General features: G+C 35.5%; 1 protein-coding gene across 4 annotated transcripts in view; it reads right to left on the reverse strand.

Annotated features, from left to right (window-relative positions):
• Positions 1-14,632, reverse strand: part of CERT1 (ceramide transporter 1) — a 68,128-nt gene that overhangs the window by 12,647 nt on the left and 40,849 nt on the right. The window contains exons 1-9 of one of the 4 annotated variants that reach the window (XM_060761653.2): positions 12,636-12,945; positions 9,312-9,419; positions 7,979-8,117; positions 6,657-6,740; positions 4,859-5,016; positions 3,419-3,511; positions 1,443-1,529; positions 848-940; positions 244-321 (exon numbers count right to left, since the gene is read on the reverse strand). In XM_060761653.2, the coding sequence (XP_060617636.1) occupies positions 244-321; positions 848-940; positions 1,443-1,529; positions 3,419-3,511; positions 4,859-5,016; positions 6,657-6,740; positions 7,979-8,117; positions 9,312-9,419; positions 12,636-12,767 (972 nt within the window). In that variant the 5' untranslated portion in view covers positions 12,768-12,945. The other 3 variants (XM_060761654.2, XM_060761651.2, XM_060761652.2) reach the window with 3 other exon arrangements.

Raw genomic sequence — 14,632 nt, forward strand, 5'->3', positions numbered from 1 at the left:
ATAAGCAAAAGTTTAAAAATTGTGTTACATAAGTTTATGCCATTTTGCTTTCTACAACTGAACACTGACACCGAGTGGTAGTTATGCAAACTACGTAAAGCAGCAGAATGCACATTTCCTTCCTATAGTTTCATTTGTACTTTATTTAACACAAGTACAAATGGTGATAGAACATAAGAAACAGAGGAAATAATGATGAAAAAAAGCACAAAGATGTGGTAATGCCACTCTGTCATACAGTACCTGGGAGCTGAATCTGTGAACATCATCAGAGGCACTGACTAGATCAATGGAAGACATGGAGGAAGAGCGACTATAGGGCTAACAGAGACAGACAAAGAAAAAACCAAGTAATCAGAACAAAGGCACAACAGAGCAATTCAGTACCAACTTCCAAGCACATGAAAATGAAGAAAAGGAAAAACAAAAGCACTATAAGCAATGAGTGCTGCAGCAAATGCTGACTTCATGCACCTATTATGCATTATGTTCCCAATATTCCCTGCGAAGAATTCACTTCCAATAAAATCAAATTGTTGCTGGCTACATTTGGTTTATATATGTTCAGCAGTTCAAAACGCAGCATCATTGAATAAAATAAAAGTTTCTGGAAATCTGGAAAAGAAAAGTTTCCAAGTTGTGAATTTTATTTGGTATAATTTTGATATCTTAACAGAAAAAGCATCTCAGGACAATGCAATGGAAAACAGCTTCCTTTCCACAAACTGAAAAGGAATTTGAATGAGATTTATTCACACATTCTAAGAAATTCATATATTATAGACATTCTGCTGTAAGAATACAACAAACTGATTTTGCTTCAAGGGCAGCATGAGACGCGCCTTACCTTTTGGACAAATCTGTGCATCCCCACACCAGAAAATGCATCCCCAGGTGGTAAAGATGATGTCCAGTGCAATCGGACTTTTTCACTCTGAGACTAAAAGAACAAAGGTAAAGATTAGTCTACATTTTTGATGTTGTTGGCTACATCACCAGAGAAATACTGAAAATAATTCTCTATGGCAGGCACCACATGGCATACCTGTTTTAAAAATGCAAAGCCATAAACATAATGGCTGCGTTGCACAGGGAGAGCAACTGGCTACTGTTGCAATTGATATATTTAAGGGAGATGTAACAATGAGGAAAAATTAACAGTGTAACGAGAGAAAATTAACTGACCTAAATTCACTCATAAAAGTAGTACAACTCTACAGTTTACAAATGTTTGCACTGGTAGGTACATTTTTTAAAAAGTACATTTGAAATGTAGGAAAGTATAATAAATAAAATAAAATAAATAAAATTCAGATTCTTGCTATGTTAAAACACAGACAAGTGTATACTTATAAGAGGCTACTGTGTATTCCAAAAAGTATTTTAACATAATTTGGCTGTAACAAAAGATATCCCATACTATCTTTTAATATAAGTATTACCTGTTCTTCTATTTTATCTTGCCTATCAAGTGCAGCTTCAACAGCATCAAAGAATTCTTCCTCATTAATCAGACTGTTGGGACCTTCCTATAGCAAAATCAGTGAAGTATCACATCATTAAAAATGTAAAATGTTCACTGGATAGAAAACCAATTATACTTCTTACAGTTCATCAATGGGGAAAAAAACTGTTACAGTGATGTCGTATAGCTGGTGTTCAACAGCAACAAAAATGAAAACATGTTTTTTTCAGATCTCCTTACAACACTGCCTTCTATACTATTTGTTTCTGTCAACATTCAAGCAGTGAAAGTGTGGACTATCTGTGCTGCAATCCACTTCACCTCACTTCCATGCAAGAGAACTTGAGAAGAAAAATCACAAATAGAATCAGGCCAGTTGGGCCAGCTTTCTAGCCCCTTCCAAGACCAGATAATAGAAACTCGGTTAGTATGTCTCAAAAAAGGATTGGATCCAGTCTTTATCTGCTCATTTAAGATAAATGTGGGGAATACCTACGGACTTCAAGAAATTGATGGGCTACACCTCAAACAGATAAGTCAATGTGAGGATAACAGCAGTCCAAAACAGATGTCTTGGCCTTACTTTTCACCCTTTCAGCTTCAAAATGTATTTATTCATTTCATGTTAACACACAAGGAAGTAATATAAACATATTGCCAGGTAATACTTCCAGCTGTAGCTCTTTATTTTTTTTAAGTTCTTTACAATGTCATCTATACTAACCATGATGGGTTTAAATGTCACACTGACCCTTTGTACAATCCTGGATGACTGCACTTCCTAATATACCAGGTGAACTTATCATGGATTTTTGTGGCAAAGGTTTGTCTTCTACTTAGGCTGAGTGTGACCAGTGGGTTTCCATGGCTGAACAGGGATTTAAATACTGCTCTCCACAGCTGTAGTCCAACACGCAGACTACATGCACATATTTAGAAAGGGTGGTAAAAACAGCCAATAGTACCCTTCCCCAGAGGCTTCAGTAGGTTTTACCATCCATGTGGGTACATAATATTTTAGAACCTCAAAATTCATGGTATATGGGGATTATTATATGCGGCATTGAATTTTGCCAAACTGTAAGCTGCTCTGAGTCCTTTTCGGGTGAGAAGGTAAAGGTAAAGGTTTGCTCCTGACAGTTGTGTTCAGCTCTGGGGGTAGGTGCTAATCTCAATTGATATATTCACATTTGCATGTTTTCGAACGGCTAGGTTGGCAGAAGCTAGGGCTAACAGATTTGAATCGCTGACCTTTCGATCAGCAAGTTCAGCAGCTCAGCGGTTTAAGCGGCTGCGCCACCGGGGGTGAGAAGAGCAGGATAGAAATATAGTAAATAAATAAGAAAATAAATTGTTGGAGGTGCACGTTGACCATCACTTAACTTTAGTAGGCATTAATATATGGGTTCCCTGGATGATTTTGGACTGTCATTCCATTAATCTGTTATATTGGCTACGACAAATGGAGGTAATGGGAGCTATAAGACCAAAACATCAGGAGGGCCACAGAGGTCCTTCCTTGATCCCTTGTGATGTTTAAAGTCAAGTGCAATACCTACTGAAGTAGAAACCTATTTTGTCTTCTTTGGAGTTTTTAAAAAGTAGGGGGGAGGGATCCTTGCAACACATGCTTCAGTCCTGTTACATTCAGTGCTTTAACAATCAAACAGAAAAATGGACTGCAGTAGAGATGTTCATTTTTTAAATATTTCCTGATTTTAAAAAGTAGAGATTTTCAGGCAAGAAACAACTGTTCTTCTAAAATAACAGGTGCTTTTTATACAAAGAATACTGTACAACACCCCTGCTTCCAAGCATTTGTGAACCAGGGTAAATATTAACTAGATAAATATTTAAAGAGTGGGCTGAATTTCCTTGAGGTTATCACACTAGAGACGCACAGTCCATTCTCAGCCTAAGAACACAGAAGAACTATCGCATGTGAGTTCATACCTCATAATCTGGCCCTCCAAAATGAGACTTCTTTTTAAGCTCTGTCACAGCATTTTTGTATGCTTCTTCTATTCTTCTCCTTTTTTCAACTTCCTGTAAATAGTAGAAACAAGAGGCAGAGGTTTGTTCTAAATCGAACATTGGATCAATAATTTAACAGCATCTGATACTGCCTTCATGAATGCCGGTATTGTTGCATTAAATGCAGAGGTTTACCAAATCACATTTACTGTTGGATTTCATAAGGACACACATTCACAGCAAAACTGGTTATAACCATTGCTACAAGAATCCAGGATTGGAGTGGTATAGACTCCAAATGACTACTGATGAACTCATTCTGTTTGCTTTTAAATAATTTAAATGGATGCCCATTCAAAAAATCACTGAGACATGGCCATGATAGTTGATCCCCCCTTCCCCCGTAACAATATTTTTCTATGTTACTCAAACCCAAATGTAATACATCAGAAAGGAGTCTGGAGTAAAATAATATCTATATAATATTTTGAAGGATCAAAGAGTTGACATAATATTTGAAATGGGAAAAGTCATTCCACAGAGGTATCTAAGGATATTCAAATGACAGGGATATTCTGCTGACCACAATCAGAGGCACCTTTATATACAAAGAAAGCACTTGTGGATGCACCCTGTAATATCACTTGCAGATAAAATTATGGTACCGTAATTTTATGGTAGCTGCTCTGAGTCCCTCTACGAGGGAGAAAGAGCAGGATATAAAACCAAGTAAATAAATAAATAACTATAAACTACAAAAGTCTGAACATACCCAGTAAAAAGGTAAAGGCTTTCCCTAACATTAAGTATAGATGTGTCCAGCTCTGGGGGGTGGTGCTCATCTCAATTTCTAATCTGAAGAGCCGACGTTGTCCGTAGACGCCTCCAAGATCATGTGGCTGGCATGACTGCATGGAGCGCTGTTACCTTCACTCTCATTTGCATATTTTCGAACTGCTAAGTTGGCAGAAGTTGGGGCTAACAGTGGGAGCTCACCCTGCCCCTGGATTAGAACCACTGACCTTTCCATCAGCAAGTTTAGCAGCTCAGTGATGTTCAGGGGGCCCTGAACATACCCAGCATACAACTAATACTGGGTAAAATGGTCTCTCTTGGTTCTGAAGGATGTATTTTAAACCATTTTCAAACTAAATACAAATTAATTATTTAACCGACAGCTCAAACATACAATCCCAACATGAAACAGATGGTAATCAGGTTTGCATTACTGGATAGCAAACCAAAATATAACATGTAATATTTGCTGTTTAAGTGTTGACCTTCTAAAAACTTTGATCAAACATATCCTGAAGATACATAACTATAAAATATCTGTATGTAAACACAAATTACCAGCATCAGTATACTTGAAGCCAAGTAAAACACAATTTAATCCTTGCAGAGGCCCAGAGAACTTACCTTATCCAATCTTTTCTGCCAGCTCTCCTCGCGTTTTACCATTAGCTCAATGCAATGGGAAAGTGTAGCAAGAATTCCTGCCGTTGTTGCTTTGAAAGTTATAGCTTCACCTTTAAAGTCTATGCCATTTATTCCTTTGGGCGTTACATGAGGAAATACTAAAACAAACAGAGATTTATCAGTATAGTTCTCAGTTACTGAAATCCATTGGTCTGTGCAGCATTAGAATATTTAAAGTGGTTAACTAGCATTCACGGATCTGCAGAAAATAAATAAAGTTTAACAGGAGGAATTCACTCTTTGAAAAAAAATCTCTATCCTGTGTAACTCCACATCGAAAAATCATGTGGGAGGCAGGAGTAGAAATACTCTTGTAACAATAGGAATTTGACAGCTTGAAGTGGGAATTAAAACAGAGCCACCTTAAAACCTAGTAGAAGCTGCATTTCAAACCCAATAATTAGCATGAATTTGAATCTCATTATCAACTGTAAAAAAATATCCTGAAGAAAATGATCAGGTTGGTAATAATGTCCTATAAAAAGGAAGTACATTATTTGAATAGACATACAGTAAATTGATACATTTTCCTTACCTACAATGGTCAAAAATACATCATAATGCATTAACCATCTGTTGCTAAGCATGTTTAGAGAAAAGTGATCTATTTCAAAGTGTATGAGACAGAAGGTTGCTACAGCATGACAGTTCAGGTATGAATAGCAGGCATACAGAGAATGGTATATCTTTCCATTGCTAATAGTTGCCACTGGGCAGGGACTGTGTATTCTGTCAAGACTATGGCGGGGCAATGCAACACACAACAGTTATGACTTAGCTTAAAGCTTTCCTCCACTCAGATGTACTTTTTCTTTAAAGCTCCACCTATGTAAGGTTGCAGTATGTGACAAACTTCAATTGTACTTTGTCCTTTGGGTTTCTACACGAAGATCAGTGGCTTCGCCAACAAAAAATTATTTGACCTCAAAATTAAAGTGGTGCTCCAAGGCTTGGGAGAGAGCATTAGAACAAAGTATTTTATTTTGTGTAAATGTATATCATGTGATTATGTTTGCTAGAGGTGTTAGAATATGCCAAAAATCGAACTAAATTTACAGTTAATAACAGCAACAGCAACAACAACTTTATTTTTTTATACCCGCCTTCATCTCCCCAAGGGGACTCAGGGCAGCTTACATGGGGCCAAGCCCAACAGAACAGTTAAACGTTAACACATTAAAATGAATATCAACAAAATAATAACAAAAACAATATAACAATATAAGTAAAACACAAAGTTCTACAGTGTATAAAATGAACATCAAACCAACAACCAATAGCAAGGTTCAATGTGTTTTATATTGTTTGATGTATCTCGTTCTGATGTAATTCAGATTCTAATGTCTGGATTATGTGATTCTAATGTTATATTAAGATGTTTTTAATTCTATGTTTTAACTGCTTAAATATCTGTTTATGTTCTATGTTTAATATGATTTTAATGGTTTAATTTATAGTTATATGTTATTGTTTTAGTTATTATGCTTTGATTGTATATATGTTGGTATTGGATCTTGCCGTATTGTCTAATTGTGTATTTTAGTTATGTTTGTTTAATTTACTGTCCTGCTTTACTATTGTTTGATATCTGATGTATAAAATGTTATCGCCTGTTTACTGTTTTCCTGCACTTTACGGCATTGAATGTTTGCTGCTATATGTTGTAAACTGCCCTGAGTCCCCTTGGGGAGATAGGGCAGGATAGAAGTTTTATTATTATTTTTATTATATTACTTACATTTTTCTTTACTACCATTACTATTGTGCAAAAAATCTCCATCAGAGCGTGTTGAAGGAAAATCATCCTCATCATCTTCTACCACTGCAACAAATAGAGAAAATAATTATGATTGTGCCCAACATCACAGAATCTGAAGAGCAACAGACAAAAAGATGTTTATTGATGATTGGGTGATTTCAATATCATTCATAGGATCGCCATAAATCTAAGTTGACCTGATTGCTATGAACAACAACAAATATTTGTGGAGTAAGTCATAAGGGATTTTTTTTTATATTACAAAATTTTATGGAGGATTTTTCAGAATTTCCTCTCTTATATAGATATTGTTTCTGGGTAGAAATATGGTGTGCATATTATTACATAATTACATTTGCAAGGTTTCTTTTACACATACATGCTCCTTTGTAGAGGTGAAAGAAAGTTCAAACAAGCAGAAATGAAAGGGCTGAAGGAAGGACATGCCAATTGTGGGCCACTTTGAAACACCAGTTCAACAAAGCAATTTATGACCATAAGCCAGGTTTCTGTTAGCTTCACTTTATGAAATCACACACTGTGGTTCTATGCCTTTAGATTTTTCATGAAAATAAAAACATTCTTTGGCTGACCTTATGATATTTTATAGACTTTGCGGTAAAATATAAAGGCACTGCCTTGAGAATAAATGTTCAGTTACAATAAAACTAATGTGAAAGCTAAAATTCCTTCTAGTTTTGACATGTTAGCAATCCTGCAGTTCTATTAACATTTGTTTGTAGGTCTTTTTGCCCCTCCAGGAGTAACACTCACAGAAGAGATTTTGCTTTAGAAAGACAATACATAGAATCAATTGGTGTAAGATTATAGGCTCCTGGTATAAGAATATAATTGTAAAAAATCACCTTACTGAAAAATGGGATTTGAATATCTACTGTAGATTTATGTTGCATTGATGCTGAAAGATCTTATACCTGGAATAACCAATGCAGACACACCATGAATATATCAATTCCTCTGTGAGGTGAATGAATCTGCAGTATCCTTTGCATTAATGTGCCTCAGGTAAAAAGTGACATAAGTCTCTGCTTAGGTTTTTGTGACTTCTTTTGCAAAATGAGCAAACAATTTAATGGCGCCAGTAAGGAAAGGCTGGTGGGTATTTCAAAGAACAAAAGAGAGTAAATAAGCATAGGAATACAATCACACAACTCCTTGGAAAGAAAAAAGTTGGATGTCATGCAAGATGGCTAAAAAGAAAATTGGTGACAGATGTCACTTTCCAACTAAGCTCCGTAATGTCATGGCTTTTGCCAGAATAACTGGCTTTAGGTTAATACCTTTATCTCTCTGGAGCTCATCCTTGGAGACAGCATCAGCACAGGCATCAAAGTATTTCTGTAATGTATCGACCTGTCTACACAATATGTCTCTGAAGGTTTCCATTTCAGCAAGCTTCTCACGCAAACTGTGACCCTTCTGAAAATATAAGAGTTAAAATATTCAGCTATTAGTATTACTAACTTAATGCAACTATAGTTTTCTGCTTCTCACAGGTCCCACATATAATCTGGAGTATGAGATTTCTTTAAGAAATCAGTATGGAGGAGGTAAAATCTATGGCTATAGCACAATGTATTACTGAGATATAATAGTTATGGTCAACATTTTTTAAAAAATTAGAGTAATCTCACTGAGCAGTATCAATCACCATTCCCAACAAATGTACCTGGGTTGAATTTCATGTCAAAATTATGTGATACCAAAATAAAGCAATAGTGTAGATATTTCAGTTTTTTAAGAATATACATTTCGGATTCTGTTTTTTCCATAAGCATTTTTATCCTTTTCAAGTCATCATGTCACATAAATTATTCAAAGAGATTACTGTAAACATTTCCCTATGGGTTTTAGATTAGGCCTTAATCTATTCTGTGAACAGTAACTTGTGCCTTTACTAGATGTAGCAGAAACTTCAGAAAGGCCTATAGTTGCACATGCCCTGGCACCATTCTTTGAATTGCTCCTGTGAGAAGTTACAATATCCTGTATATGTGATACGTATTTTGCATACTACTGTCTTCTGTGACTTTCTGATCTAAGTACAGATTGAATATCCCTTATCTGAAATGCTTGGGATGAGGAATATTTTAGATTTTGGCTTTTCAGTTTTGAGAATAAACATATTTGTATATATGTACATAATGAAATATCTTAGACATGAAACCAAAGTCAAAGTACAAAATTCAGTGTACACGGAACCATTAGAAAGCAAAGGTTTCACTATCTAAGTCACCTATGTGGACGATTTTGAGGTATAATATTATAATGTAATGCAATATAGTACTAATAATACTAATATGATACTATAATTATATATTTATATTACATGTAATATTACTAATAATATTGCAATATAATGGTATAGTACAATATAGTAATATTTAATACTGATATTGTACTATGCTAATATTATAATATATTGTATGTATATATATTTCGTAAGCTGCTCTGAGTCCCCTTTGGGGTAAGAAGGACACCATATAAATGTCGCAAATAAATAAATAAAATATTTCAGATTTTGAAATTCCAAATGAGGGATAATCAACCTATATTTATACACTCTGATCAATTGGGTTCTTTCCCAAGGCTACTGTGTTATTCAGCGCTAACCTTGAATGAAGAGGTTGATGTTGCAGAGTACCCACTTGCTCCAGACACAAGAGACACCATAGAGCCATGGCGCCGCAAGCTTGATTCGGATCCATAGCCAGATTCAGTCTGTAGGATGAACAAATGAATTAATTACAAAATACTAGGTGTCAAATCTCTGCTAAAAATGTTTTTTTGAAGTTAATATTGGCAGGACAGGTTAGTAATCTAAAGAAAAACATCCTGACAGATAATGCAATTTAAAGAGACTCACTTATAATATACTTGAAATAGTATCTGATTAGAAGAAAAAATATTCTTGTAAACTGTAAGGTACAATCATCCAATTTGGGATTTGATTTACCCAATTATAAAAATGGGGCTGGAGGAGGGGAATCAGTTGGTTTCTATTTTGACTCTTGCAAAGTTAACCAGGCAGTTGGGAGGAAGATATCACTTTATTTCCCCTTCTATCTCTATTCCTAATTTTGTCATATTTATTTCTCTGCCTTGCCCACAGAAGAAAGGAACATAGCACTGTTGCTTGAATGTAACTCCCACCATCTCTTACCCTCCCCACTGGGAAATGCTGTCTAACAGATGAAAGGCAATTTATTCCTAATTTTTGTCTAAGAGTCATCTTCTGCACCCTGCAATCAAACAATTTCTTGACTTACCATTTCAGCTAAGGAAATATTGGATAACCAGAAACTCTACACAATAGTATTCATAAGTGTAAATGTGCCAAAGGTAAGCCATATCAAAAGACTGAAAGGCTACAATACAATTGTACCTACATATTCATGTGTCATAGATTGAATAATTCATGGCTTTAAAACATGCAAAAAAAATATTCCAAAAAGCAAAATTTGATTTTGTTATTTTATATAAGGGAATACTATTTTATTATGCTATTATATATAATGGTATTTCAGCATCTACAAAATCAAACCCCAAGAGACCTCACAACTTCTGAGGGTGCCTGCCATAGATGCAGGCGAAATGCCAGGAGATAATGCTTCCGGAACATGGCCATACAGCCCAAATAATTTACCACAAACCTCAACAGATACCAAGGGTGTACTGTATCTCAAATATGTTTTGCAAAACTCTATAATTATAATGTGTAATACTATATGCCACTTTTCAAGTCAAATGATCCACTACTAAAGACAGAATTTGTATATCAATACAGTTATCAGGGTATTCCTTCCCTGTTTTGGAATAATGCTGTTAACACCATAACTCAGTGACTGTTTCAAACTAAGTGAAGTTCAGGTTAAAAGTTTAAATCTTAATAAAACCATGAACAGATGCATGAAGGCCTGGGGGGAAAAGGAAAACTTTTCTTTTGTAAAGTCCTTTCCTCCAGAAAAAGTGGCAAAATGTGCAAACAAAACAAAACAAATAAAACCCACACATACAACCTCCCACCAATTTGGATGTTTTATTTATTTTTAAATGATGCAGATTTAATATTCAACATTCTAATGTTAAAAGCAGGGTGTTCATATTTTTAATCACACATAATTGTTTCTAAAAAAATGAGAGAAGTTTTAAATGTACAGCCATATACAACTTCAAATTCTAATTGTGGTTTCTTAGTTTTTTATGGCATTAAATGCCTTATATTTGTTTGGCATTATACTGTAGAAGACAAGTAAAAATATTTTTAATTAAAAGTTTCTTCTGCCTTTTTTGTTTTTGGCTGTTTCCCATTCAGATGTCAAACAAAAAAATCCATATGGTTTGGGACCTTGTTGTTCTATTATAAAACAGCTTTATAATTGAATAAATGGCTCATTATAGTCAATTATAAAGCAGTTTAAACAATCAAACTATCCCAGATTTAAAATACATAAATGAATGAGGCACCAACAAATCCTAACATTAAATGTAAAGGGAATTCACAGGAAAACTGCTATGGGAGTAACATCTCAGAATAGCAACAATAAATCACCACGGTGTTAATCTCTCCTCTGTATAATAATAATAATACTATTTCTTATGCTCATAAATAGGAAGGAAAAGATGAAAAATGTAATTAACACTGAACCTAGCCTAAATAAGAAAGGCCCAACCTTGGAGAAACGTAGAAGGAGGAATGTTAGTTCAAAGACTGTACAGACAAAATGGTTCTCTATTAAAACATTGATGAAATTTTCCCGGTTACAGAAAAACGCAAGCATTTGCACTATGTGGTATGCGTAGAAACTGAGTGTGAATTCAACAGGAGTAACTATATTTAGTCTAACAATAAACCTAATATTAGCTGCATTTTGGTACCAGATAATTTAGTTAATTACTGCCACTAGAATTTTCAGGATGTCTAAATACATGAATATGAGTAGTCATCCTCTCTACTCCCAAAAATATCTAGAAGGAAATCTGGATAATTTTGAAAACATTTAAAGGACCATATCAAACATAGTTCCCCTTGGTTAATGATAAATGCGATACCTAAGAAAGCATTCAATTAGTACCTTCAAACAGGACACCCAACTTTTTAGGTAAAGTGTCAGCCAAAATAAACAGTCATTCTGTGGCTGAGTTTTCATCCAATCTCGTCAGTGTGTTTGATTACAGAAGAAATGAGCACCTTATACTTTTCATAATTCTGTTAGAAATAACATCTTTATTTCAGAAATACCATGCATTTACACCTGTATCTGCAAAGATACATTTTTATTCATGCTAAATAGCACCCTTAAAAGACATTTTTAGGTTTCTATAATAGAATAGTTAAAAATTTGAAGAGCTGTATAAAGCATATAGGACAACTGGACCTGCTAACAAATGCACTCATTGAAGGAGATGTGGTTGAATATCAACATATTCTGAGATGGGGAATTACAAAACAGTATTATATTTTATTTACCACAGAGGAGGGCAGGGGCTAAATCCATGGTCTGGCAGTTTAATTTCAAAAAAGGATAAAAGCACAGAATATTACTAGTACATAGGGATAGAGAAATAAATATTACTTGCAAGAAGCATGCAGAGAGAAAAACAATACAAGCAAGCATCATGCAAAGCCCCACCATTCTATTGCTGCAACATCTAAGCCAGAGCAGAGCAGTGCCGCACTTTTTATGACTTGCAGAAGAGATCATTAGCAAATCACTGAAGAAATCAGTCCGTTACAACCAAAAAAATCTTGAGGAAAGTGTTTCCATCTCGAAGCAGGAATACTTTCATCTGCTAAAACAGAAGCAGGCAACCTATTCAACAGCAAAATTGACAGTCACCACCTTGAAATTGCTTGCTGTTGGCTGTACTACTCAGGACATAACATTAAATACACTAATGCCAGTTACTATGCTGCACATCCAAAAGCCATTTTACCAGATATCCATGCATGGGGTGCAGCCTCAAAAAGACACAAAAGAACTGACAATGTAAGCACACTGCAACATCTTCATCAGCTTTCTGCATCTCTGAATAGACTCCATTATTCTTTTGAAAAAGCTTTTTCATAGGTTATCAGTCGAGAGGAAAAAGAAGTCACATGATCCTTGTGCAATATTTTTCTGGTTGAAGCGATGGCTGTCAGTACCAAAGGATCTTCCAGCAACACAGTAACTAAGTGTACTCCATCTCAAATTAGATCGTCACAGCTGACTCATTTGTCAAAAAGGGATTTCCTTAAGTGGGTCAGTAATGCTTAAGAGAACAGGCATGGGCTCATGGGAAGCATCACTTGCTTCTGCGCACTTATTCCCATATTTAGATGAATTTTAACCCCTCACAAACTCAAGAAACACCCAGCATTGAAACAGGACATTTATTAACCTATGCTACCTATTGTATAATAGTTACAAGCAAGTAGTTACTCTTCTTTGATTAGACAGCCACACATAGATATGGCAAAATAAACACACTAATGATACTACCCACCAATTCCAAACTGGGTGTTTACATGTAACACTATTTGTGTGTTTCACAAACAGGTCTATGTGTTGGTGATTTTGAATTAAAGTAGACCTACTGAACCAATTGTTGAAGTAAGTCAACACTTAGGTAAATCTCTGGTGCAATTGGTCTACTCTTATTTGGGATTAACAATAACATTCAAACCTGAAAGTTTATAAAGAAGTAAAAGAAAAGTGAACAACCAGTAAAGATAGAAATATATACTGAAAGAGTAGTAAAAGAGTGCAACATATATACATTCCTATCTGGGAAAGTTGTTCACTTCCAAAGCTTTGAAAGAATTACACATGGACTGTTCAGGTAATAAGGGGACTCCTATCTAGCCAGTCAAATCTGCTGTTCAATAGGGTGGAAGAAGTTGCAGTCAGATCACCTTCATATTCCAGATAGTCCCCAAGTTACAAATATCTGACTTACAAAAAATGATTCATAGTTAAGAATGGAAGTGAGACAATAGGAAGTGGGAGAAATCTACCCCTAGGAAGGGAAATTCACTCCTGAAAGAGTTATCATAAGGGAAGGGTATCTCCACTGAAGCTTTACCGCCAATCCTTTTTTCCACAACAATCTATTTTTTTCAAAATATTATCACAGGGAAAGAAAGTGAGGTGAAATCTTCTAAGCAGGGGCACAGAGAGCAAAGCAAACACCTTAGGGTATTAACCTTTCCTATGTTATTCAAAGCATGTGTGTGTGTGTATGGGTGGAGTTACACTTAAAAATGTACCTGTTCTAACTTACATGCTTTTTTGTGTGTCAGGAGTGACTTGAGAAACTTCAAGTCACTGCTGGTGTGAACTTACATGCTCATTCAACTTAAGAAAGAACCTCCAGAACCTGTCTTGTTCGTAACTTGGGGAGTGCCTGTGTGCTGGTACGGCTGTACCAGGAGCTTCAACTTCCTTTTCTTTCTTTGAGTATTTGCATGTTGTAAAGGATCTCCGCCAATGGTAATGAAGCTGTCACCAAAGTGTAAAGAGACGCTACCAATTAGTGAGGAAGCGCCTAGGTTTAGGAGAGAGGAGCCACTGATTTGTAAAAGGCTCTGGTATTAAAAGCTCTGTTTGTGTGGTGAGGTAATTTTGGTAGAGTGGGTGCACAGAACGTAAAATTAATGGAGATGAGGCAGTTTTAAAAACCAAAGAGAACAAGTTTATTTTTTAACAAAGCGTATGGTTGCAGTATGAAGATGTTGAGCTTGGCAAATACTTGATGGTTACATGTAACTTGGTTGCGATACAATTCAGACTTTCGATGTTACAACTTATGAACTCTTGCTGTGGTGAAGCGCTTTATTAACCAGTGTTCCCTACAGTGAATAGTCTCTCTGTTTGATCTATACTTGATCAAATCACAGATCTCCAGTCTTCCTCCGACTAGCGATCCTAACAAGCCTCTGTTAGTTCTTT

The sequence above is a fragment of the Anolis sagrei genome, chromosome 2 (assembly GCF_037176765.1).
Source record: "Anolis sagrei isolate rAnoSag1 chromosome 2, rAnoSag1.mat, whole genome shotgun sequence".
NCBI classification, from domain to species: Eukaryota; Metazoa; Chordata; class Lepidosauria; order Squamata; family Dactyloidae; genus Anolis; species Anolis sagrei.